This window comes from Gymnogyps californianus, chromosome 10 (assembly GCF_018139145.2).
Source record: "Gymnogyps californianus isolate 813 chromosome 10, ASM1813914v2, whole genome shotgun sequence".
Taxonomy (NCBI): Eukaryota; Metazoa; Chordata; class Aves; order Accipitriformes; family Cathartidae; genus Gymnogyps; species Gymnogyps californianus.
Genome location: NC_059480.1, coordinates 2,669,584 through 2,694,138, shown reverse-complemented (window position 1 = coordinate 2,694,138; position 24,555 = coordinate 2,669,584). Strand labels below are relative to the sequence as shown.

The 24,555-nt window shown below is 38.8% G+C and overlaps 1 protein-coding gene across 1 annotated transcript in view; it reads left to right on the top strand.

Moving 5' to 3' along the window:
* STAG1 (stromal antigen 1) overlaps positions 1–24,555 on the top strand; it is a 200,526-nt gene that overhangs the window by 116,044 nt on the left and 59,927 nt on the right. The window contains exons 9-11 of the mRNA XM_050902898.1: positions 1,333–1,406; positions 11,094–11,217; positions 19,606–19,704. Of these exons, the coding sequence (XP_050758855.1) occupies positions 1,333–1,406; positions 11,094–11,217; positions 19,606–19,704 (297 nt within the window). The remainder of the gene's footprint in view (positions 1–1,332; positions 1,407–11,093; positions 11,218–19,605; positions 19,705–24,555) is intronic.

Here is a 24,555-nt window from a genome sequence, read left to right as displayed (position 1 = left end):
AATGGAGACAGAACCTCCTTACATTTTAGGAAACTGGGAGACTTCATTTACTGAGTTTTGCAAACTACTTTAGATCTTATCTGGAAGATACTGTAGAAAAGATACTGTAGAAATATTTATAAACATGGCTTGAAAAATATAAACCCCTAGGTGAAAGTGTTTATGAGCTCATGTTATGCAGGAGTCAAAACGGCTGATCATAATTCTGCCTCTGGCTTTAAGATGTTTTATCTGTTACATATGTATGTCCATAATTATACAGGTGTTATTATTTTATGTGTATACGCACTCTGTACTAGCAGAGCTTTGTTGTGGTTTTCATACTGAAAATGTGGAAAAATTTACATTCACACACATTGTGGTATTTTGCTTTGACATTCAGAAACACCTTGATGGAAGAATGATGGCTTTGAGTGTAGTTAGCAGTTCTGCTCCAAAAGCTGATTGTATAAAATTGGCGTCATCTTATTTAACAAAGCTGCATTTTGGTGTAATTAAGTCATACTTATTTAGTTTAGTACAAAAGCTGACAGTATGGGAATACTTTAATTGATTCCAAGATGTTCCTTTAGGAATATTCATTGACACAAAGTAAGCTTTCCATAGTACTTACAAAATGTGCTCATATTACACAGGAAATAGTAAGGTTTTTAAAAAAGCATTCTTATTTATAAAAACATGCTCATAACACCTTTTTCATTTGGGTTTGCTTTTTGTTTGGGTTTGGTTTGGTTTTTTGCAATCTAAGGCCTGGATGTCAGGTGTGCTCCAATGTCAAGCACCCATGCTCTGATTCTGGAAAGTTTCCTGGTTCAGAAACTCAGTTATCATGGGCGCTGAAGTTAAAGCAACTGACACTCATAGTTAAGATTGAGAACATCTTTAAGTACTTCCCTTAAATAGGACATCGAATTTTTCCGAGGGGATTCCTCCTCCATTTCTGCAGCTGTCATTTGCCATCAGTTCCAGCTGATTAACTATGAATACAGGACTGCTGACAGTACTGAACACGTAGTCTCTACTTGTCTAAATTTCAGTAGCAAAAAAATGGTGATGACCACTTCAAAGGACTAATTTGAAACTAAATTAATTGATGTTTGTAGAGAATGTTAACTTTCTTCCATTAAGACATTGTATATATATATGTGTGTATATATGTATGTATATGCACACAATATAGGCATGTGCTGGAAAAGTAGAACATGGTGAATCTACTAATACCTTTAATGAAGTGCCCTTCTATGGTCTTCTAATGGTCCCCAATAAGGAATGTAGAATATCAAATTATAATGAGCAGTGATCTTTTATTTATTTTTGTTTTGTTTTTTGCAGCTACAAGAAAACCAAGATGAAATCGAAAATATGATGAACTCTATTTTTAAGGGTATATTTGTTCATAGATACCGGTAAGGAAATGCATGCTACAGTAGACTCTGCTAACAAAGTATAATCATAAATAATGTCAAGGGTAGTTTCTGTGTTGATTTTTCTTCTGATGTAATATTCTAGATGCCAGAAAAGGCGTATCAAAAACACTGAAGTTATGGAAGAAAATATAAGTGTAACTCCTATTAATTACACAATAGAGCCATCCACAGAACTTTATTTTAATTCAGTAAAACAACTTTAAAGAGTTGTGGGAGACATGGAATTTGAATCTTTGTGTTTTGAAAGAAAAGTTGTCCAAGGTGGGAGCACAAACATGACATATCTTAGGAATAATCAAATGATCAGTGCATGTCATAAGAGGGCAGTTTTGGTTGCTGAGTACCTCTACTCTGCATTTCCTTTTGTATGTCTTAGGCGTTAACAGCAAATTTCTGATGTTTCCACCACATATGCTTTAGCCACAGCTACAACTTTACTTTAGGCTTTTTCCTCCTTAAATTACATAAAGGCAATCAAAAGCCTTAATTCCAGTTAACATGTATTTTTTGTTTGTTAATTGTTTTGGACGTTTGTAGCAAGAACATTAAAAAGTAATTGTGGTGTTAGCACATCACAAAGGGTTTTTTTAATATTTAATATGCTATGTCTTGTGAATACAAAAACACAGCAGGTTATATATATTCATGTGCGTGTGTGAATGTGCACATGCGTGCACTTCTATTTATTTTAGAATTGCACAAACCAGTAGATTTGGACTGGTGCATGCTATTTTGGAGTATGGTTTATCAGAGAGCAGTAGTCTTTTAAAGTAGATTTAGGGTTATTTTGCATCACAAGATACCTCAGAGCATCTGCAGCATCTTGGTGTAACCAGCTCTTTAAATGTTAATTGACTTACTGAAGTCAAAAGATAAAATTCAAGGATACTAAATTATGCAATTAACCTTTCGGATTTAAATTCTGTTTTAAAACTTTATCGTTTATGAAATCTTTTAGACAAATGGCAGAAAACAAGAAAGGGTGTATGAGAACAGCATTAGAAGGTGAAGAGGAACCCATAGTTCAGTTGGGCAGAGGGATTATTGTAATTATGGAGAAAAGTGTGCAGGAAACCTGGAAGGGGCTTGTGCTAAGAAATATGTGAGTGTGAACAACACAGTGGAGCTGGAGCATGTATCTTCAGTACCCAAGCATGATACTTGAAAGAAAATTTATAGTTTACGGTCAGTAAGCCTTGAGCTACTTGGCAACAGAAGGATGCATATACAGAGTCAACAGGTAAATTAGGATATTAACTCAGTATAGCACTCTCACTATTTTGTTATGAAAGCAGCTTTTATGGCGTGTAGGTAATACAGTTGAAGAAATTAAATGCAAAGAGTGTTTGCATTTTTGTCCCTTCAGAATTTAGTGTATTGTATCAAACAAGAAGTCGTTTTAAAATATTTTCATAGTGGCTCATGCTCTTGTGTGGGGTTGGAAAAAGACTCTACCTTTTGATGGTCTGCGTGCTGTTTCTTTTTTTCTTTCTTTCTTTTTAAATCCTTTTTTTGCAACCAAGATTTCTTTTCATGCCCCCTGCCACCATTAGTAAAGGCCTGATTTTGCTGATATTGCTGTAACAAAGGAGAGGCCAAATAAATAAACTCTGCTTATCCATGCCCTGAAAAAAGATGCCCAGGCTGACACTGTTAGACCACTGAAGAGTTTGCTGAAATCGGTCAGGTAGTGGTGTGCTCTGAGCAGGGTAGGTGGCACCACTTCTGCCACTGTTCAGACAGGGTCAGAAGAAGTCACTGCTTCCAAATCTGCCCCCAAGAGCCACTTTTGTGAGGAGTCGTCATCTCTCCAGCTTCCTTAACTTCCGTGAAGCTCCTAAGAGAGTCTGGTACAACATATACCCGAATATGAGTAATCTGTAGACAACAGAGAACATAGATTGGAATTTCTGCAGTCACAGCTGTGCAAGAACATATGGGGGAAAAATACCTGTATTAAAACCAGCTAACTGAAGAGAAAACCAGGGCCAGGGGTGGAGAAAAAAGGAAAGGATTTCAAACTATTATCTGCTTCCATTTTTCTTAAGCATTCCTTCTCTCAAATAGTTCAAATGATTTATAAATTTGACATCATTTTACAGTCCTTAGACCATGCACAAGTGGTAATGATTTCAAAAGAATGTTATTTTAATTATTCCCAGAGAATAAATCCTTTCCATAATATGATTCAGACTCTACCACAGTGATTCATGCTTAGTGACCTCTGTAACTTAAATAGCAAGTCCTTGATCTAAACAAAAAGCCCCCCAAAACTGTTTCATTCAGAATGTAGCTGTCTTCCTACTGGTAAGCTAGTGTTGCAGTGAGGTTACATCTTCTTTCTATAGATTGGCTTCCAATTTACTGGAAGATTTCAATGCTCACTTCTCAAAAAAAAAAAAAAAAATTGCAGAAATAGCTAAACAATTTTCTAGGTGTAATGTTAGTCTAGTGTTAACAGCAGATTTGGTCAAAAATTGAGATATTCTTAATAAACATGCAGGAGATGTACCTACCTCATTGCATATTTCCTTATCTCTTTCCTGAATCACTTTTTCTGACTATTTTTGTGTTGCTTTACGACATATTTGGTTGTCCATTGATTATTTTTTTATCCTCTCTAAAACTGAGAGTTAGCATCAAAGGGGAGACGTAAGAGTAAATTCAGTTAGAGTCAAGTTGCTGAGCTCATGTTGGTGAGTATAAAACCAGTGGAGATGGTGACTGTGGTAAATAGGACTGCAGGGCTGTGAGGGTAATCAGACTCTGGAACAGGTTGTCCGGAGAGGCTGTAGAGTATCAGTCCTTGGAAATACTCAAAAATTGATTGTACAAGGCATGTGTAGGGGCTTGGATATGGTGATGTTCAGAGGTCCTAATTGCAAAATAACCAGTTTTCTGTCTGTATGAGTAACACCTTTGGTATGTAGTAATGAGATACTATATACTGGTAGGTCAGGCATCTCAAAAGTAACCTCTTTTTTTTTTTTTTTTGTCTGAAGTTAAACAAGCTGAAAATTGGTTGCAAAGTACATATATATTAAAAAAAAAGAGGGGAGGCCTGTTTCTTCATTTCAGTTGTATCTGCATATCAGAGATCACTTTGCATGTGAGATTATTGCCACATAGCTTCTCAGATGTAACAAATATTTAGAAAATGTTCATCACTCTCAACTGTTACCTGAGATGTCAAAATTTTGTTTTTGCTACTTCACTGCTTTTGACTTAGCAATTTGTGTCCAGACACATTTCCCTTTTAGAGGGTAAGATTCAGAGAATTCTTATTTGAGTCCTACTTCATAAGATCTTTTTGTTTTGAATGCTCAAAGAGCTATTCCTCTGGATGTGAATGTCCAGCAAAACAGAACTATTAGAGTTTTAACTTCTGGCAGACCTGAATGGAGATCCTCAGCCTGAGGGACATGATGGCTTTGTGAATTTATGCAATGCAGTGAGCCTGTCCTGAGGTATTATTTTGGCAGTACTGATAATTAAGGTAAAACTTGCCAAATCTTGATGCCATCTTTACGGAGAAGATGCTTCTGTCTCCTTCCAAGGTGTTCCTTTCCCTCCTACTGAGTAAATAGGATGATGGTGATAAGTTACCTCTGAGTTCCACTCTGGGAAACAAGAGTGTTGCGTGAAAAAAAAGGAGAGGGGATATTAGATGGAAGTCTGGTGAGGAAGCAGGTAAGAGACTGAGACGAGCAAGAACCAGTCAGCACAGGGAAATGAAAATCCAAACAAAACCATAGAAAAATCCTTTTCCTTCCCCCCTAAATGTGTTATCCTGAGGAGGTGAAACATATATCTTAGGTGACAAGAAAATCCATTACCTTTTTATGTATGTTGAAAAAACAGATAGAAATTGCCGAGACCATTTGTCGCTTATAGGCATAAAAAAAGAGAAAGGCAAAAAGTTACATCTTTGTACTTAAATGAGTTTGACCTTAATATTAAGTTTAAAACCACACACTGCTCCCTTTCCTACAAAGCCATGTGTCATACTTCATATAAGCAAAGGTGTTAGTATGGTAAGTCTTTGAGAAACACTGATTTTAGAGATATGTAGAGCTACATCTTGAAATTCAAGTCACGCCTTCAAACAATACAATTCCGTGGTCTGGCAAGAACGTTGGATAATCAGCTTAGTAACACATTATTGAAATAGCTATTTAAGTAGCACTCCGTGTAGAATTACTTAGAAATGGGAGTGCTGCTTACCAGCCTCTCCCAGGAGTGGGATATGCAGTGAGCAGCATTCACCAGAATTTTTGGAAGTGGGCTCTTGCACACTTATTTTTCTTACCCTTCTTCCCTTACGGGGTCCCAATTCAGCTCCAGAGATGAGAGAGTCATAGAAAAAAGTAGAAAAGACATTTTGTTCAGTTCTCCTTATAACTACATCTTCAAAATGTTTAGAAACTGTCAAGCAGCCTCAGACAGGCATAGTTTGGTCCAATTAGCAATGGTATATTATTGTAGAGCTGCACCATTTCATGTCCCTTGACTAGGAGTTTGAGATTCCATCTTAACGCCAAAGGCAGGTGAGTGACCCTCCTTTCTGTCTTTCTTAGAAAGTGTTCTTACAGTCTCTTATCCCAACCCGTTGACTGAAACATCTTTTGTGTTGGGTTTGTGTAGCGGGGGGTGGCTACAGGGGTGGCTCCTGTCAGAAGGTGCTAGAAGCTTCCCCGGCTCCAAACTCGGACCCGCCTCTGGCCAAGGCTGAGCCAATCAGCAATGGGAAGAAGCTGCTAGAAGCTTCCCCGGCTCCAACCCGGGCCCGCCTCTGGCCAAGGCCGAGCCAACCAGCGACGGTGGTTGCGCCTCCATGATAGCGTATTTAAGAAGGGGAAAAGACGCCTCGGGGAGAGCGTAAGATGGCAGGGGAAGAGGGGAAAGAGGTGCAGTAAAAAAGAGAGGAGGAGAGGAAGACGAAGATGGGAGATGAAGAGGAGCTCCAGTGAGGAGAGGAGTGGGATGTGAGAGAAAGAACCGTGCAGACCCCGAGGTCAGTGAGGAGGGAGAGAGGGGAGGAGCGGGGGAGCAGAGGTTCCCCTGCAGCCCGTGGTGAGAAGGCAGGCTGTCCCCCTGCAGCCCAGGGAGGGTTAATGGCGGAGCAGAGCTTCCCCTGCAGCCCGTGGAGGACCCCACGCCAGAGCAGGTGGCTGGGCCTGGAGAAGGCCGTGACTCTGTGGGAGAGCCCACGCTGGAGCAGTTTGCGGAGGACTGCAGTGTGTAGAAAGGACTTCAGTTGGAGAAGCTCGTGGAGGGCTGACCCCCGTGGGAGGGACCCCACGCTGGAGCAGGGGAAGAGTGCGAGGAGCCCTCCCCTTGACGAGGAAGGAGCGGCAGAGACGATGTGGGACGAACTGACCGCAACCCCCATTCCCGCCCCCGGCGCCGCTGGGCGGGAGGAGGCAGAGGGGGAGCAAAGCTGAGCCCGGGAAGAAGGGAGGGTCGGGGGGAAGGTGTGCTTATAAGATATGGTTCTGTTTTTCATTGTCCTGCTCTGATTTGGTTGTTAACAAATGAAATTGGTTTATTTTTGCCCCAAATCGAGTCTGTTTTGCCTGTGACCGTAAGTGGTGAGTGACCCCTCCCTGTCCTGGTCTCGCCCCACGAGCTTTTTGTTGTATTTTCTCCTCCCCATCCCGCCGGGGGGTGAGCGAGCGGCTGCGTGGTGCTTTGTTGTCGGCTGGGCTTAAACCACGACATGTTTTTTTTCTGTTCATATGCAGTTTGCACGTTGAGAACATGGCATGTTCTTCTGTAGGTTATCTGTAGTTCTGTCTTACGAGCAAGACGTGAGAAGCAACAGCTCCAGTGGTTATATTAGGCACGGAAACACGCAATGAGAGAGTAGTCAGGCATCTTTTAGGAGCTTCCAAGAAGTCTTGAAGCAGTTTCTGCTCTGCTAGTCATCTCCATGTCTTGCTTTGGGTGTTTTCCATCAACACTGGTAATGTTTTAAGGATTTAAGCATTCATTTCAGTGCAGATCAGCCAGGTTAGCTTAAATTGCTTTCAGGTTTTGATCTTGATTAACCTAAATGAGTTTGTGATCAATCAGACAGAGAACCCGGGGGTTGCAACTGGCAACCACTCCAGCAAGATGCTGAGGAGCATACCGGTATCCACCTGACGTATCCCAATTATCCATTATAGACTCTGTTTTTCAGGGTCCTGAATACTTTTGGCCTTAATCAAAATACTTGAGTGTAATTTACCATGAAATACATGCTAAAGGATGACTGTTTCAGAGAAACAGTCAACTAATAAAACCTATTTCCTGACACTGTTTGCTATGGTTTGTCCTAAGTTTTACGGGCCTGCCTTGTCAACCCAAAATTTTAAAAGAAATCAGTGAATTTCGTACCTGATCCCCTTTTGTCAAATCTCTTTACGAAGTTGCATCATGGGGGGCCTCTTTACTAAGAGTAGGAATATAGGTCGTGAATTTTGTTGCAAATAGTTTGCTAAGCGTTTCCCATTCACCGCATAGATATTACTTTGCAGTTTGTGCTGAAAAGAAGGTTAAATATATTTTATGTCTAACATTTGTAGATCCAGCATTGGTTTTGGTTTATGTGCTGGACTAGATTCTGTTCCTTTCTAGAAGCATTTGGCAAGTAATACAAACTTCAATCACTAATTTATAATTATGATAGTTAATAATGCATGGATTATTCCAAAAGTACTTCCAGTATTGGTATGATTAGTATTTATCTGTTGTTGTGTCATCCACAAATAGTGTATATTTTCAAAAAACTAAATAATCCATAGTGACTATGAGAAGAAGCTAGAATATATTTAAGTATGTAAAAATTATAAGAAAAGAATTATCGTTTAGTAATAACCAATTGATCACGTGCATAGCAAAGGTATAAAGGCTTTTTAGCTGTATCATGTTTGATACAGCATCGTATGGGCATGGAGTCTGTGTTAGTGATTCCTGCAAGAAGACGAGTGATTCGTATTGGTAATACAGTTACCTGGAAGGTGGTGGTGGAGTGGGAAATTGGAGTCTCACAAATTCTCCTGCCTCTCCAGCAACTTGAGTCTTTTTGCTAGTCTCACATGCCTTATGCATGATTATTTCCCATTTTCAATTATACTGAAGATGTTAGATTTTTATTATACTAAGTCTTGTAATTAGTTGAATAGCTTTATTCTTTCTTTTTTTGGTTTGTTGGTTTTGGTTTTTTGGTTTTGTTTTTTTTTTAATTAGCAGCTTGGAGTGAAAGTTCATCCATAGTGCCTAGGGATCCCTGAGAAGCTTTTGAATCAAGAATCAGTTTTTCACTGTCTGCCTAGGGAAGCTTGAATGCATTCTTACAGAAAAGATAAATTTTCCTGATTTTTGGCTGGCTGTGCTGCGTGATTAAATAGCTGTTGACACTTGAATTCTTTTTGGGATTGCCATTAAATCCTTCCAAAATGCTTCACAGTTAGTAAATTTATAAGGTGGTGAAATAACCTACTTGAATGTGAGGACTCAGGCTGTCATCCCCTAGTGGAACTGTCTTCATGGCTACTTTTGTGTTGCTGCATATGTGGCTCTGCCCCCCCCCTTTTTTTTTCCTGGATTCATACTTATCAGTCTTTTAGATTGTTCTTTAAGTCTTGCATTCTGATTCCTTCCAGCTATATGTTGTTTTTAAAATAATTTTAAAATAATTCCATTCCTCTCAATAAGAGAATTGCTAATCTAGTTTATTGTGAAGTAATATACAATTAGACATACATATATGAATATATTCATGGTTTTAATTAAAACTTGTCTTCATTGTGGCTGCATTCCTCATAATGAATGCAGTTTTTATAGTGCAGACCCTTGAATGTAGTATTTTAGCACATTCATCCTTACAGTATCTAAAACCTGTTTGAGAAATCCCTGGTAGGAACAGCTTATTTAATGCCCTACTCTGCTTGTAAAGCAGCTTGTCTGCATTGTAGATTGACAATTACCTTGGTTTTGAGGTTATAGAGTCTTCAGGGAGTTTGACAGACCAGTTTTAATGATTCTGTTTGGAAGCTGATAGAATCAGTGTGTTTCACATAGGCAAAGAGAGACAATGATAGTGGTTTGATCGCATTCCTACAAATTTCCCCTCACATTCATATAAGCTTTAAATGCATGTTTTGTGCTGTTACATCAGTTTCCTCCCTATAATTTGAAATTGAATGAGAAAAACAGGCAATCAACTGTCGAAGTTTCACATTAATGATGTGGGATACTGCAGTTGATTGCCATGTTCATGTAGGAACTGTGGTTTTCACCTTGTTATCGGGAAGATCATGTACGGTAGAATGGCACCTATTGAGGTGGACCAATCTGAAGGTCAGAAGTACATAGGCAGTTACAGTATGGAGTAATCATGATTTTGTTATACTATTTTATGGGATGAACTTATGCAGTAAGTATCTTGAACATCAGATTGAGTGCATTTTAATTGTATTTTGTAAAATTGAAGACTTTAGGAAAAATACAGTTTGTCTTATTTTGCAATTATTCTCTTGCTTGAAGCTTGGAAATTCCGCCGCCCCCCCCCCCCCCCCCCCCCCCCCTCCTTAGATTTAATTTTTGGGCTCTGTTGCTGTTTTAGAATTAGATTGATGTTTATTACTTTTCAAAAAAGATTTTTTTAATAAAAATACAGAAAAAGAGTCTCAATTATAAGCAAGGCCGGTGTTTGCAAAGCACCAGACATTCCCTTCTGTACAGTGGCTCTTTATGTTCCTCTTTTATTACAGCTGAAATTTTGAACTGTGAAGCAGTGCCAGCTGGAGTGGCACAAGTGATTTCTCATAGTAACAGATGTCTCAGATGAAATTACTAAAGGGCCAGATGGCCCCAATCCCTTTTCCCGTTGTTTAGCCGTCGTTCATTATTAGTAAATATGCCATGCTCTATGTCAGTCAGGCAGGAAAGTGCCAATCAGATTGAAATCATTTCCATCCCTGATCTCTTTAGGTGATCTCTCCAGACAGTTTCCTGCTGCCTCTCCTCAATAAGCAGCTGATAAGTCTGCCTGAGATATGTCTTTGCCTCTTCCATCACTTGCCAAAGTCAGAATGTAGAAAAAAGTAAGAAAACTGGAAGAAACCAATGTTGAAATGTAAACATTCTCCTGGGTTTTGTTATAGGGGCTTTCATGTGGTGCATGAAACAAGATCTGTTTGTGTACCAAATTCCATTCTGCCCCTCTGGCAGGCTCCTTTGGTTAAACCAAATAACTTTTTCCACCTTGCAATTGTTCTGCACCTCTAGCTGGAGAGAGTCAAGCCTGCTAAGGAAATGTGAGTGACGGTGTTTCAGAAATGATTGTCTAGAGGAGTTTTGTAGCTTGGATTCATAATTGTGTTTGAAAAGAGGGAGGTAAAAGATGGAGTAATAGACTAAGAAGAAAACTAGGGTGAGAATTTTTGGGGATAATGGAAATACCATATCTGAATGTAGGAATATTGAAGTTATTAGATAAGCGAGTTCAAGGACATACAGGAACAGAAAATCAGTAAGACGGCAGTGAGAGAACAGTGACAGGCCCCACATAGTGAAGTTCATAAAAAATAAAAGCAAAATATAGCTAGGGCAATGGGAATGAGAAGTAAATGGTATGTGTGTGTAATCTGGTTAATACTTTTCTTTTTTCCTTATTAGTGATGCTATTGCTGAGATTAGAGCTGTCTGTATTGAAGAAATCGGTGTCTGGATGAAAATGTACAGTGATGCCTTCCTGAATGATAGTTATTTAAAATACGTTGGTTGGACACTACATGACAGGGTAAGTATTGTGTATTACTGTACATAGCAGAGTGTACTGTAGGTAGCTGGTGTTATACTGCCCAAGACATGTTTAGTATACCATCTTTGATTCATAAAGAGATTGTTCTTTCTTCTTGCCTGTTTTTTATCTTTCAACCAGCTTATTTCAAAGTATTCACTTAGATTAGGATACAGCACTCCCAAACTGCATGCTTGGTTCATGTGCTTTTCGTGTTTTCAGTCTCTGTTAGAATATCTTAATAGAAATGTTTCCATGGTGCCTTTCTTCTGATTACAAGAGAAAGAGAAGTCTCCTCAGATCACCCCTGACAACCTTTGTGTCTGAAGCAGAATGGAAAAGAGATTTCCCAATGTGTCTTCCATTTACATTGCCCGATAGAGGAAAGAGAACATCTCTGGGTCCCCAACAGACATCACTGGCTCCACAGTCAGTGGAGTTCTCATCAATTCATTTTCCCTTGAAGAATCTCTTCAAGGTTCTCTTTAGCTTTTTCTTCAAGAAATTGTTGAAATAGCAGATGGAAGCAAAAAGATTTCTATCCAGAGGTTCTTTCCTGTCTCACCACAGTTCTTAGTACTGATGGTATCTACAACATGCCTCTGCTGGGTGGCAACAGGCCTAAGTAGCACTCAGCCCCTGCAGCAAGAGTAGCCCATTCCTAACGGTAATAGAACAGGACTTTGCACTTCTGACTGTATGGGTTTTCTGTACACCAGGCAGCAGCAGGGAGTAGCTATCCTCCCACTCTCACCAAAACCACTAGAAACACTTGTTTTACTCTAAACTCTTTTGCTAACATTATCCAAGGAAAACAGATGAGACCTACCTACACTGTTGAAATGCTCATTAAGTTCCAGCATCGTGATTCAGACTATTCTTTTCTTCTAGGAGCACTGCTGGAAAAAATTAAAAGTTTGGAAGTTCATTCTGATGACTTGCATAACTGGTAGTTAACAGCTGATTCTTTAAAAAGATGATTTCTTCAATAACTTTGGGCAGCATGTTAACATTGAGGATATGATTCAGTCACTCTTTTGCTGAAGTCTGAACAAGATCAGTTAGACAGATGTTAGCTTTCACTAATGAAAGAAGTTATCTGCTGCTGGTTCTTTCACTTTAGCTATAGCTGACAAGGATCTGCATCTTACCTTGATTTGGACCAGCAATTTACTTGTTAAGAGTGTCCTGTATGCCTTAGATACTAGATATGTGATGTCTTTCCTCTCTAAACGTGTAGTTCTCAAACTTACTTTACAAACTTTCCCCAAACTTTTACATTACATCTCATTGTTACAAAACTTGATTAGGAAGAAGATCGTGCTTAACTGCTACAATCAACCATGACCACTGTTTCTCTAGAGACACTATACTTTCTATCATTAAAGCTTGGACATGGAAACATGGCCATCACAGTGCTTTGAGGGGCAGAGCTGCTGCTCCATCTGTGTACCTCATTTTTAACATTGGTGTGCCTCACTAGTAGACATGCTTCAGGAGGTAGAGATCATTGCTTCAAGTTATCAAATCAGTGGGGAGGTCAACTCAGGTTGGAGGATTAGGACTTCAGGTGTGGTGGAGGGCTTTACTTTACTAGAACTTTTAATTAAAAATAAGTTATCCCTTGAATAATTGCAGTGGATTTTTTGGAGCACATTCTAATCCTTGCAGAACATTTCCACAAAGTAGCACTTCCAATGGGAGAGCAGAATCTAGTAGCGTTGCACTTCGCAGCTCTCAGTCCCCTTCTGGTATCTGTGAAGTCCAGCCATTTCTCACATAACTCCTTGTAACCATCTGTGAAATCCAGCCATTCCTCACAGCACTGTCTGTGACTGTTGTCAGCTTCTCACACTCTTATCTGTCGCATCCAGCAATTTCTCATGTCATGTCCAATAGTTTCTCACATCCTCTTCAGTTAGCTTAACCTCAGGCCGGGGTCTAGTCATCTGCCTGCAGCCTTAACGTATATTTATACATCATCTTTTAAAAAATTACTATGTTCTTTCATATCAGACAAATTTTAAATTATAGTGTTATGGTAAAAAAAAAAAAAAAAGGTTTTCCATCTGGACCAGACACAGAAGAATTCTGTCAGGCTACTCTCCTGCCTCTGCTTGCTTTGTAATATTTTTCATTGCAAGCCTCAGAAGTGCCTTGGGGTTCTAAGTCTTTAAATCACTAACTAATCTGTTTAATATCTTGGTATATATGATATGTGATTTTTTTTTTTTTTTTAATTGATGTAGTGTATGTTTAATGCATAGAGTGAGACAGATTGTAAGTAGAATAGGGGAAGAGTCAGAGGCAGGTGAGCCATGTGTCAAAGGATGAAAAGGGAGAGAACGGAGAGAGAGACATTTCGGGAGGCACAGAAAGGAGGAAGGAAGTGCAATGGGAAGAACATATTGAAAAAAGATGGAATAAGAACCAATTAAAAATGCAAACCCTCCAAAAGTACAAGATCCCTTAACAGCATGGTTTTCATTGGTGCTACCTGAAAACCTTGCCAGCCACTATCCAAGTTTCTTGATTTTGCTTTGCTTTGATGAGGAGATAATTTTTGCTATGATCGGTACTTAAAATATTGAAAAAATGAAGGCTGAGGCAATAGTCATAAGGTATTTCCATTTCATATGAACAGAAGTCACCCCAAAATGCTTAACTTCTCTGGAAGCTTGCTACTACAAAAAAGAGAGGAGGCAGCAGTGCAAGAGATTCATGAGCAGTTTCATATTCTACTTCAGAAGACATACAGATTAAACCACAGGGAAGACAGTTCTTACACTTCTTTGTAGTAGCTCCAGTGTAGTCTTTCAGAGGTAGAATACAGAAGTTTAGTTCTCTAATTTGGGAAATCTGTATGTTTTGTATGTTAATCCTGTCTCTTGCCCAGTTTTCAGACGAATGTCTATGGGGCGTTTTGGTTTTTATAGATTACTTTCTCATTTGAATATGGGTTTCTAGTTCTGCCTTTCTCTCCTTTTAAGCTGCTTTTTCATTCCCGTGGATCTGGAAGCATAAATTAAAAATATATAAAACTATAATATAATAGCATAAAAAAAAAAAGTGTTAAATGAGACTGTCCAGTCTTAATTTTCACCTGCCTCATTGATGCACGGAACTGTTTTGAAACTATAATTGTGTCTCTAGATACCTAAACAATCATGGTTCTTAAACCAGTTCCTAACACATAAGAAAATGCCTTTTCTTTCTTTGCGTGCCTCTACTTTACTTATTGTCTATTGCTGTGAAAGAAATGAACCCAGGGTCCTCTGGAACAGATGGTGTTTGAATACTTCATTGCGATGGCATCCTAACTTAAAAGGATGAAAAAATAGAACTTGTTTTTATTAAGATTACATAGAAGCTGAAATTGTAGTTTTCCCAAACTTCTGGATGTTTATATAATCTCATTGGTACCTAATTTCCTTGGTTTTGGGAAAGCTTGAGAAAATAAAAAAATGCATCAGATGATACACAGTATCTTCATAAATGGTGTTGAGTGGGCATGTGCAGACAGAGCACAACTGCTTGCTCGTGCCAGGAATACTGCCATAGGTACTAATGTGCTGCACGACATTTTCATCTGTTTGTCTCTGGCAGTGTAACTATTTCTGTCATTAGGCAGCAGATGACCTCAAAATACACCACCCTAGAGCATCAAAATGAAACACAGTATATCATGGTCATCCCATAAACTGTGGGATTGAAGATACCCAGTAATTTAGGTCATTTTTCTACACAAAAGAAAAAAAAAACCAAACAGTGCAGTCTGCAGAAATATGGTAGGGCAAAGAGCTGAGCAAATTGATTATCTATTATTAAAACCTGATAAATCTGAAAAAAAGAACAAAATACCCTTAGCCACCAGAAAAGAATTGGAAAAATCCAAAAGAAGAAACATGAAGTGTGAAGAGAGAGAAATGACTTTGCTTACTCTGTTGACCACCGACCTATTTAAAAAAATACTTAATACTGTGTTTCTGGGGGCTGCAAAAGTCATCGTCTCTGTGTCATCTAAGCCTTTGTCTGGTGTGTGAGCTGACACATAGCAGTGCATCTTTACCATTTCTGCGGCTGTGGTATCCCTGAACGTTAAGAGAATTCTGGTTCTCGTTGGGAGATGGCAAACTAATACTCAAAAGCATCAACTGTATAGAACATTAATAAGAGTCTGTGGTGGCTTGAGGCCAGGCTATAGATCACTGTGAGACTTACACAAGAGTTACAGATTATTGGTTCGAGTCCTGTGATTAGCATGTAAAAAATACGAAAATGATGTGCTTCCATCAGGATGGATTCTTTTTCACAGGTCTGCCATATTAAAGAGAATTTTGAGTAGAGCATAACTCTCCCAGACAAATGTAGACTACCCCACACTGCTGGCATGAAAGGTGTATGTATTGCTTTTTGCTTCATTAGCAGCGGTAACAATTTTTTGCTCAAAACTTAGAAATGTCTGGAGGATTATCTCAACAAGAATAGGGAAAATATGAGAACTGTTTGTCATTAAACAGTGTTGATAAACATTTGATGGTTTTGGTTTAGGTTCTAATTTCAAATTGTAAATAAAAGAAAGCATTAGCAATTAACTATTAGTGCGAAGCATTTCTCATATTCATGAAAAAGAATTTTATATAATAATAATAAAAATATATAAATGATTATCTAAAAATGCTTTGAGAAGGGAGATTACAGGAATAATTAGACTGGAGAAAGAGGCGTGCATAGAACCGATGACAGTGTGGATGAATTCAGGATTCTGCAATAATCAAGTGTCACAATTATAAATTGGAGAAAACCCCAAGTAAGTATATTTTTCTGGAAGATGAAACTCAGGAGAATGGAAGGTCTTAGTTTTAAAATGCTGATAATGCAGATATTTTGTCTGTTATTTACTTAGAAAATGGCAAGGCTTTCCCTTCAGATTTGTTCTTTCTGTCTGTAAAGCATAGATATGACTACACAAAAATAGCTGGAAAGCGATGCTCATTTTGTTTAACAGAATTAAAGGTATTGCATGGTTACAAATATTTGCTGCCTTAGGTTGACTCATACTCAGTATGAACTTCAGCTCAGAATTGCAGAAAACCTGGCTAAAATCTAGACTGGGAAGTATTTTTGCTTATTCCTTTCCTGCTTAAGGTCGAGTTCACTGTATATCCGCAGTGGTTCGAACAGTCATATTTTCTAAAAAAACTCTAGTGTTGGTTATTCCACAGCTTTCTGTAGCAGTTTGAGTGCTTAACTATGTCTGCCACTAAAAAGTTCTTCCTCGCCTAAGCTAAATAGTCTGTGTTGTAATTTTATTATTTCTTTTGCTACCCACTGTGCACATAAAAAGTGACAATTACTTTTTTCCTCTTCCTTCAAAGCAAACTAACTTTTCTTTGTTGTGCTACAAAGACATTTACAGAAAGTTTCCTTCATTACTTCTTGTGTCCATTCCATACTGTGCCCAGGCCTTTTTCATTTTATCTTCCTTCTGTTTTTTGTGTTCTCTTGTGCTTGACCTCCTAATTAATTCATTAGTTAAATAAGTTCATCTCTTAGTTTAGTAAGTCTCTTCCTGTCCTTGCTCTGCATCACTGTTTGCAGCTTTTACCCTGGTATGAGTTTCTTAGGAATTACCCTAACTTTAGCATTCCCACCTGCTTACTTCCTTGGTAGATAGGAAATTTCTGCTGTGTTTCTTTCCCCAAAAAGTGTTTGGGGTGTTAAAAGCTCACGTCACTTGGATGATTCTCATAGTTACTCAAGAAACATCTTGTGTCTGGCCTGTTGATGATTTGTGGCGCGTTGCTACTCCTCCATTCTGGACTTCAGTGCAGTGTATCCATGTACACCTTCACTTCTGCCTTTCTTAGATTCTTGTCCAGGTCAGTGCTATTTATGCTTCCCTGTGAGTTCCTGTCACTAATCTCTGCTGACTCTATTTTAAAACCTTAACAGGATTAGCAAGCTGACATGCAGGGGCTCTTCCCTCTCCAAAGAGATTAATTCCATCCTTGAGCAACAGTTTAAAAAACAGACCTTTTTGCTATCAGAGAAAGTCCTCCTCTTAACATTTGTCTGCCAAGAAAGGCAGTCATTTCCAGGGATTGCCTCTGTCTCCTGGGCCTTTGCTCTCAGCTAGGTGTTAAACAACCTTTCTCTCTCTCTCACCTGCTCCGGCAGTCACTTGTCTTCTGCCTCGGATCTGGTGAGCAGCAGGAGGATAGTAGCCTGGTTCAGTACACTTTTGTTAGCATCTGGCTTCAATCTCCTCGCAGGCCATGCAAGTACCAAATGTTCACAGGTGCGCTTCCTATCTACCTTGCCTGATTTGCTCACTTGAGGCTTACAAAGACCCTCAGTATCAGGCCTGAACTTAACTCTGGGACCATTGATCCACAGTGTTTGGTGAAGTCCACAAGGGCTTTGGACTCCACAAGGAGTCCAAACCTTATCTGCACAGATCTCAAGTCTCGTTGCTGTTGGCACTGGTTTTTTTTCTGTACCTAACCAATTCAGAATTTTGCATTTTGGGACTATAGCACTGTCTGAATAACAAGCCATCTGCTTACAAGTGGGACAGTCTTCAGTGGAGTTGTAACTAAATATGCTACCTCACTGTTGCTCCGTAGTGTTCATGACATGTCAAAACTGATACTGATCCTCTGTGGCTAAATAAGCTAAGGCTGTAAGAGGCTTACATCCTCTGCTAATGATTAGTGATAATTCTAGAGATCCTGGCCTTTCTGAATGCCACACAGCAGAGGAAACATCATTTCTGGTACTGCAACACAGGTACCATTAAAAGAAGAATGACAAGCAGCATTTCTCTGTGCTTTTTTAGCAGTTGATCACATCCATATAAAATTTTTCTTCAAGAAAGTTCTTTTCTGTACCTTGAAAGATCTTACGATAGGTCTGTTAAATATAACTTTCATCTCATTGACTTCTCTGCAATGGTAGTCAAAAAGATCCCTAGAAGAGAGCATGAGTGATCGGAGACTGCTCACAGATATAAAGAGATGATTTCTCAGTAGTTCTTCAAGCAAGAGGAGTTCTGAAAATCCTCCTTTCAACTTCTGTCCTTTTATCTTCTATTTCAATTCTTGAAATAGGAAGGAGGAAAGAAATTTAAAAATAAGGATTTTTAGCATCTGTTTTTATGTCAGTCTCTGAATGTTCTTTCAGTTTTTATCTTGAGCAGTTTTTTAAATACAGACTTGATTATAGAATAGACGGGCTCAGAAATTAAGCCCTCTGGGTATGGAGTTTTATTTATAAAGTTCAATAATTTGTATTAGTTCTTGAGCAGCTTAAGGCCTTAGACTTGGTAGCGTACTCACTTTCATAAAAGTAAGTTCACACTGCAGTGAACTCTACAGATTATGTTTGAGCAGATTTGTGTTTATAACCTTTTTGCTATCTACAAATATTTTTCAACAAGAATTCATGGTTTGCCAAGACTGTGCGGTTGAGCTGAGTTGTACATCTGCAGCCAGCCAGATGATGTGTGTGCGCACAGGGGACCCAGCCCTTCTCATTATCATCGATGTTCCTATAGACGACAAGCCTTGATCCATAGGCACTGTCTCGCGATGCCCAGATTTCCTGCCTACAGCCCACCAGATCAAAGCAATCCCAATCTAAAGAGCAGCTGGGAATGAGTTGCTGCCACCAGAACAACTCAGACAGACAGACAGACACAAGCTGCTCTTCTTCCGGAGGGCTCCTCAGGCTGTGGCTTGGATGCATTGTTCTTTTGGCAGCGGCCTGCTCCCCACTGGAGGGTCTCTCAGGCCTTTTGCATCCTTCAACTTGTGCCTGTCCTATGATGAAAGATGGGATGTAGAAAATTTCGGAACAATAAATCCGATGTGTATTCCTTCTGTCCCTGGGAAAAGGAAAGACAGCGCTCAGAGATGGCTGAGTTGCTTGAGTGGGCTACACGCAGCCCATGCTCAGTCATTTTTGAACGTTTGTGCATGGTTTGTAAACACCAGCTATCGGGCAGAAGTTACCTGTAGTCTCTTTCCTAAAGATAAATAGCCACACTGTCTTCACCAACCACCTTGAGATCATACATCTTTATTTTGTATTTACTTGTTACATTCTTTGTCTTTCTGTGGAGTTACTTGAAAGGGAAACAGTAACAGACGTTTAAGTGATGGCACATTAAATTCTTTATATATGCAAATAGGGAGAAAATTTAACATTGTTTGTAGGCAGCTGCATGTGGGTTTTGGTTTTTAGCTGAATTGCAAATTGGCTTTGGTAACTCATTTGCATAAAATTTTAAATGTACATTAAACAAATTACAGTATGATACTATTTAATATTCATGTGCATTTGATTAGGGTATTCTATCAGCTAATCTTAGTGTGTTTTATTTAGCAAGGTGAAGTGAGGTTGAAGTGTTTGAAAGCTCTTCAGAGTCTGTATACCAACAGAGAGTTATTTCCAAAACTGGAGCTGTTCACTAATAGATTCAAGGTAAGAGGAAATAAAATTTTTGGAAGGAGTACAGAAAATAAAAGTGTCATCTATCTCATGCTGTTGCGGTCTTTGAGTCATGTATATTAAATGCAAAAATAAACTCATTTGTTTGTGACAAGGCTTGTAACTGCAGTAGTAAAACTGTATTACTGAATGCTGAGATTAAGCCAAATTCATTTTACAGTGTTTATCTTGTAAGATTTGTCAGGCTTGGCCAGGATGATTATTTATCTGTTTGTATTTTTGATAGTTTATATATTGTCATTATTCAATCTGCTTGTACTTATTTAATTTTAGATTTACTGAATTATAAGGACACGTACTGAGTGTTTCACACAATCTAAAATACATCTGAAAGTAACAGCGTGTAACAAAAGATTGTTTGTAAGACAGCTTTTTAGCTGAATATGTGCTTGTGTTTGGAGGAAGAGATACTTTGATCTGCATCACAATATTCTACACAGTGAAATACCTTGCTGCAGAACAGGAGTTTACATTGTGCTTTTAGACAAACACCTGAGCGTGATTGTCCTGTTCAGGAGATAAGTACTGGAAGAATATTTCATGGGTTTTTTTTAATAGCACAAACACACTGACTTTTTGCTTAATATCTTGATGGGAATGTGGCTGTTAACCCACTTTGTGGCATGACTGCTTTATTTCACAAGTGAAGTATCTGGAGAGATCAGTGTAGAAATACTGTCACTGCTTCTGTTTGGATGCTCTGCAAAGAAAGCTTTCAGGCACTGTCACCACGTCAGTTGGCACCTTTTACAATCGCTTTTGTGTTCTGGAGAACACAGAACTGTGGTAAAGGCTATCCCCCAAGGAAAGACTAGTTTAATTTATTTTCATTTAAATCATGATTATAATGCTGATGCAAAATTCTGTTTAGAAAAGAAATGGAGATTTAAATACTCGTAAGTAACTACTATGCATGTGACTTAAAAACTTCTTACTGTAGGTTTTATACTGCTTCACTGGTTTTATCTGTCCTTGCGGTTACTATTAACTCCAGTTTGATCTAGGAAAGCACAAAACAGAAAACTTGTCATATCATCCCTGTATGTAAATGATTTATAAAAACATAATGGTAATCAGCCTTTTACCACATTCACTTGAGATGGAGAAAAAAGATGCTTAAACTGCAGTAAAATCTGGATATTAAGGAAGGCTTTTTGTCCAGAACGATAGTTACATAATAGAACAGACTCTTTATTAATAATCTCCTTCATTTGAGATTTTTAAGGGCAGATTAAATAAATATCTGTCAAGAACGAACTAGGTGTAGTTGACTTTAAAGTAGGAGATGAAACTAATTCATTTTGTGACATCACTTGAGGTCCTGTATTCTTCTAATTTTATAAAGTCAGTTTCTGGGACTATAGCAGTAAAGACAAAGTTTTGTCTCATAGAGGAGTACCTGGCAAACAGGTTCAGACCTCAGGCTACTTCTGTAATGCCTCCCTACGTCTAGTTTGCTTATCATCTCAGGACAACCAGAAATACTAGTTAACTCTCCAGAAAAAAAGAACCCTCCAACTCTGCTGCTTTTCATGTTCCATCTGTGCAGACTTACAGATTTGTTTGTATTTGTTCCTTCTGTAATTTGATTTATTTCAAAATAGGCCACTAAAACTCTCATGGTCTGTATATCTGCTTCTCTTTACTAGAAAATGTGCTGGATGCTTCTCTCTTAGCCACCTATGATTTGTAAGAGAAAATGCTGCTTTGAGTCTGAACCTGTCCCATCCACCAGCAAAACTTTTCCAGATGATTGGAGGCACTTTAAGAAATAGTTACTCAGTAACGTACTTCAGAAAACTACAGGAACATGAAACCTCTAAATACTTCCTCCTGTTTTTTTCATGGTATAGACAGTTGTCTTTGATAGAAGAAGTTAGGTTAGCCTGTGCATTGCTTCTTGGTTTAGAATGGCACAAGGAATTTTTTCTGTCAAAAAGATTCAGACGAAAGGGAACCCTCTTAGGAATCCTCATCTTTCTTCTGTTCCATTAAAGCTGTTTTTACCACAGAAATCTGTATTATGAAATAAATCAGAGAGAAGGTGAGTTCACAGTCTCTGTAAGCCTAGAGAACAGATATGTTTAACATGATGATTTATCAGTTTCAGTTTCCAGCCACATCAAGAGAACAAAAAGCTGGCATTGCCCAAATGCCTGCACTTGGATTTACAGCTGTGCTAAGAGGGATATGTGGCCTTTGGCACCGGGATGGAGCAAAGTTTCAAATTAATGCTTTTTGAATCTGTGATACATAACTTAAATGTCTTGCCACCACAAACTCTACCACCACCCTCTGAAAAATAATTGACCTAAATGCCATTCTCAGTTCCATGTCTGCTTATTTATATTTCCTCATCAGGCTTTAATCGACCTGCACAGTTCGGCTGGTATGCAGCTCAGTCCATTCAAACTGTCAAGAGAAATATCTCTAGAGATCTTCTAGCTGTTTAAAGTACAAATTAATTTGATCCAGAATGACTTGTACTGGGGTGTTAATATTTCACCACCTTCCAGATAGCTGTGACAAAGATCTGATAATGTCGCTTCTTCAAAGGAAAGATGTGTGTTCTTTCCAGCATTTGTTTGTGTTTCTAGGAGTAGGTGATATGCCAGAAGATAAGTTTTGTCCGTCAAAAAAAATTTTGTCCATCGAAGAGGAGACTTTTGTTTTCGATCAAGAAGTCTTGTCTGATAAAAAACAGTAACTGAAGCCATATGGAAAAGATGTGAATTAGCTCTTTTTCAGTCAGTGCCAAAGTCAAAACACCAGCAGATGTAGATGCAGCCATTTAATTCCTGTCCCTCATCCCTGACCCTTTGCAGGAAAGTGCTGTCCCCAGGGCCTGAGAGGCAAAAGGAGATAGATTTGCCCTTCAGCCAGCCTTGTTCACAGCCTAATACATAACTGCAAACTGATCTTCGTGGACAGTGAAAATTCGTATTTCAAGTGACAAATACAGGCATGTGTCCTATTCTGCTGTACAGTGGTAGAGGAAATTTCTGTCAAAGCAGATTGAGCAGCTGGGGTTTGTAACTTACTAAACCACAGAAGTTACACCTTCCAGAGGCTTTAAGTGTTCAGGTGTCATTTTTGAGGATCTTGGTGCCTGGCTGGCAGGTGCCATCACACAGGGATGCTGGTACCGAGGCAGAAAATAAGACATGATTCTTCCACACTTTATTTTAAGCCTGATGTTTCTGGGAAAAATTGAGAGGAGAGAACAGTCTTTTTGGATAAGAAAACATTGTCGCATCAGTCGGTTTCAAAGTCCCTTCCCTTCCAGGCTTTTTTTAGAGATGCAGAAGGAGTTTTATACTTGTGTGCTTACTCCTTCCTGTGCAGTTAGTTCCCTCCCTGTGGTGTCCTGGAGTTTAAGGTACACTTTGAGGGAGTATATGAAATTCCACTGAAACTTTCTCTTGATGTTGTTGTTGTTAGTTGTTGTTCCTTGGCTAGGACCTTAGGGAAAATTGACAGCAATTTTTTTGTCTTGTCCATACACAGAATTTCCTGTTTGGAAAGTTATTTCACTGTTTGAGTCTCTTCATGGACTTCTCACAGCCTCTAAAACTGTCTAGATATAACAGTTAAATGCATCAGATTTCCCAGGAACTTAATGATGATTGATAGAGGTGCATTCAGTCATAGTGACACAAAGTATCTCTACAGACCTGGTTTTGTTGAGAGGTAACACTTCAGACAGCCACAGTGCATTCTTTACATGCTATTCCTAAATTTCAATATTGAAATAAGCATCAGTTGCTTGATATTCACCATCAGCGTTTAAATGCCTGGAATAACAGAGAAAAGAAGTGAACACCTTTATTTTGTCCTGATTTGTTCTTGGTGACTTTCACTGTTGTTTCCTAACACTTCCATTGTTTCTTTTCCAGTCCCTGAGTTCTATTTTTTTCACATCCCAACATGTCATATAGTACCTAGTCCTTCCTGAAGCAGGTCAAGCCAGAGAAATCAAGTTTTATTTTCACATGGCCCAATTTATTTTCATTAACTTGATCAGTCAAGCAAAGAACTTGAAGACATATTGAATTTTTATGGATGGATAGAAATTCTCCCCAGACAGGGAGGACAACATACACTAATCACATCTATTTTTGGTTGCCACTAAGCAAACTGAAACTAAGGAGAAAGAAACCATTAGGAGACTTCTCATAACTACAGGGTCCTTGGAAGTTACAAAATCACAACCTTAGATTGGAAAGTGGTGTGCTTGTCTCCACTAGAAAGAGTATAGGAAAATACAAAGCCAAACCACAGAATTTCCCACTTTCCTGTGGAAGGTCTGTAGTGTAATTCTTGAGATCAGCTTCACACCTTAAGATGTAGCCAGATATAAAGGCCACAACTTGATAGGTAACGTGCAGATGCGTATATTCAGGTGTGATTTTCTTCACAGTATTTCCATATATGCAGCATTCATTGCTCTAAAATTATTTGTTTTCAGGGGGATGAAGCGGGGCAATTTTTCTGCTGTCAACCAACCCAAGTACGTTCCTTTTCAGGAAAAGAACTGTTAAATAAGACCAGTCCAGAACAGTGCTTCAAGTCCAAAGTGTGCTTGCGTGTTTCCTGGAAAACACACAAGGATAAGGACTGTTTGTTAAGCACTTGTTCTCATTCCTGTGTACTTGCCTATTGTTCCATTGTGCATATAGCACGCAGCTTCCGAAGATGTACATTAAATGGTTGACTAGTATTAAAGGGCTTTCATGTGTCTAGTTGAAAGATCTTTCTCCCCAAGAGTATTTATTTTGTCATCTATAGAATTCTTCATCTGATAGCTGTTTGTATGTTTCTGTT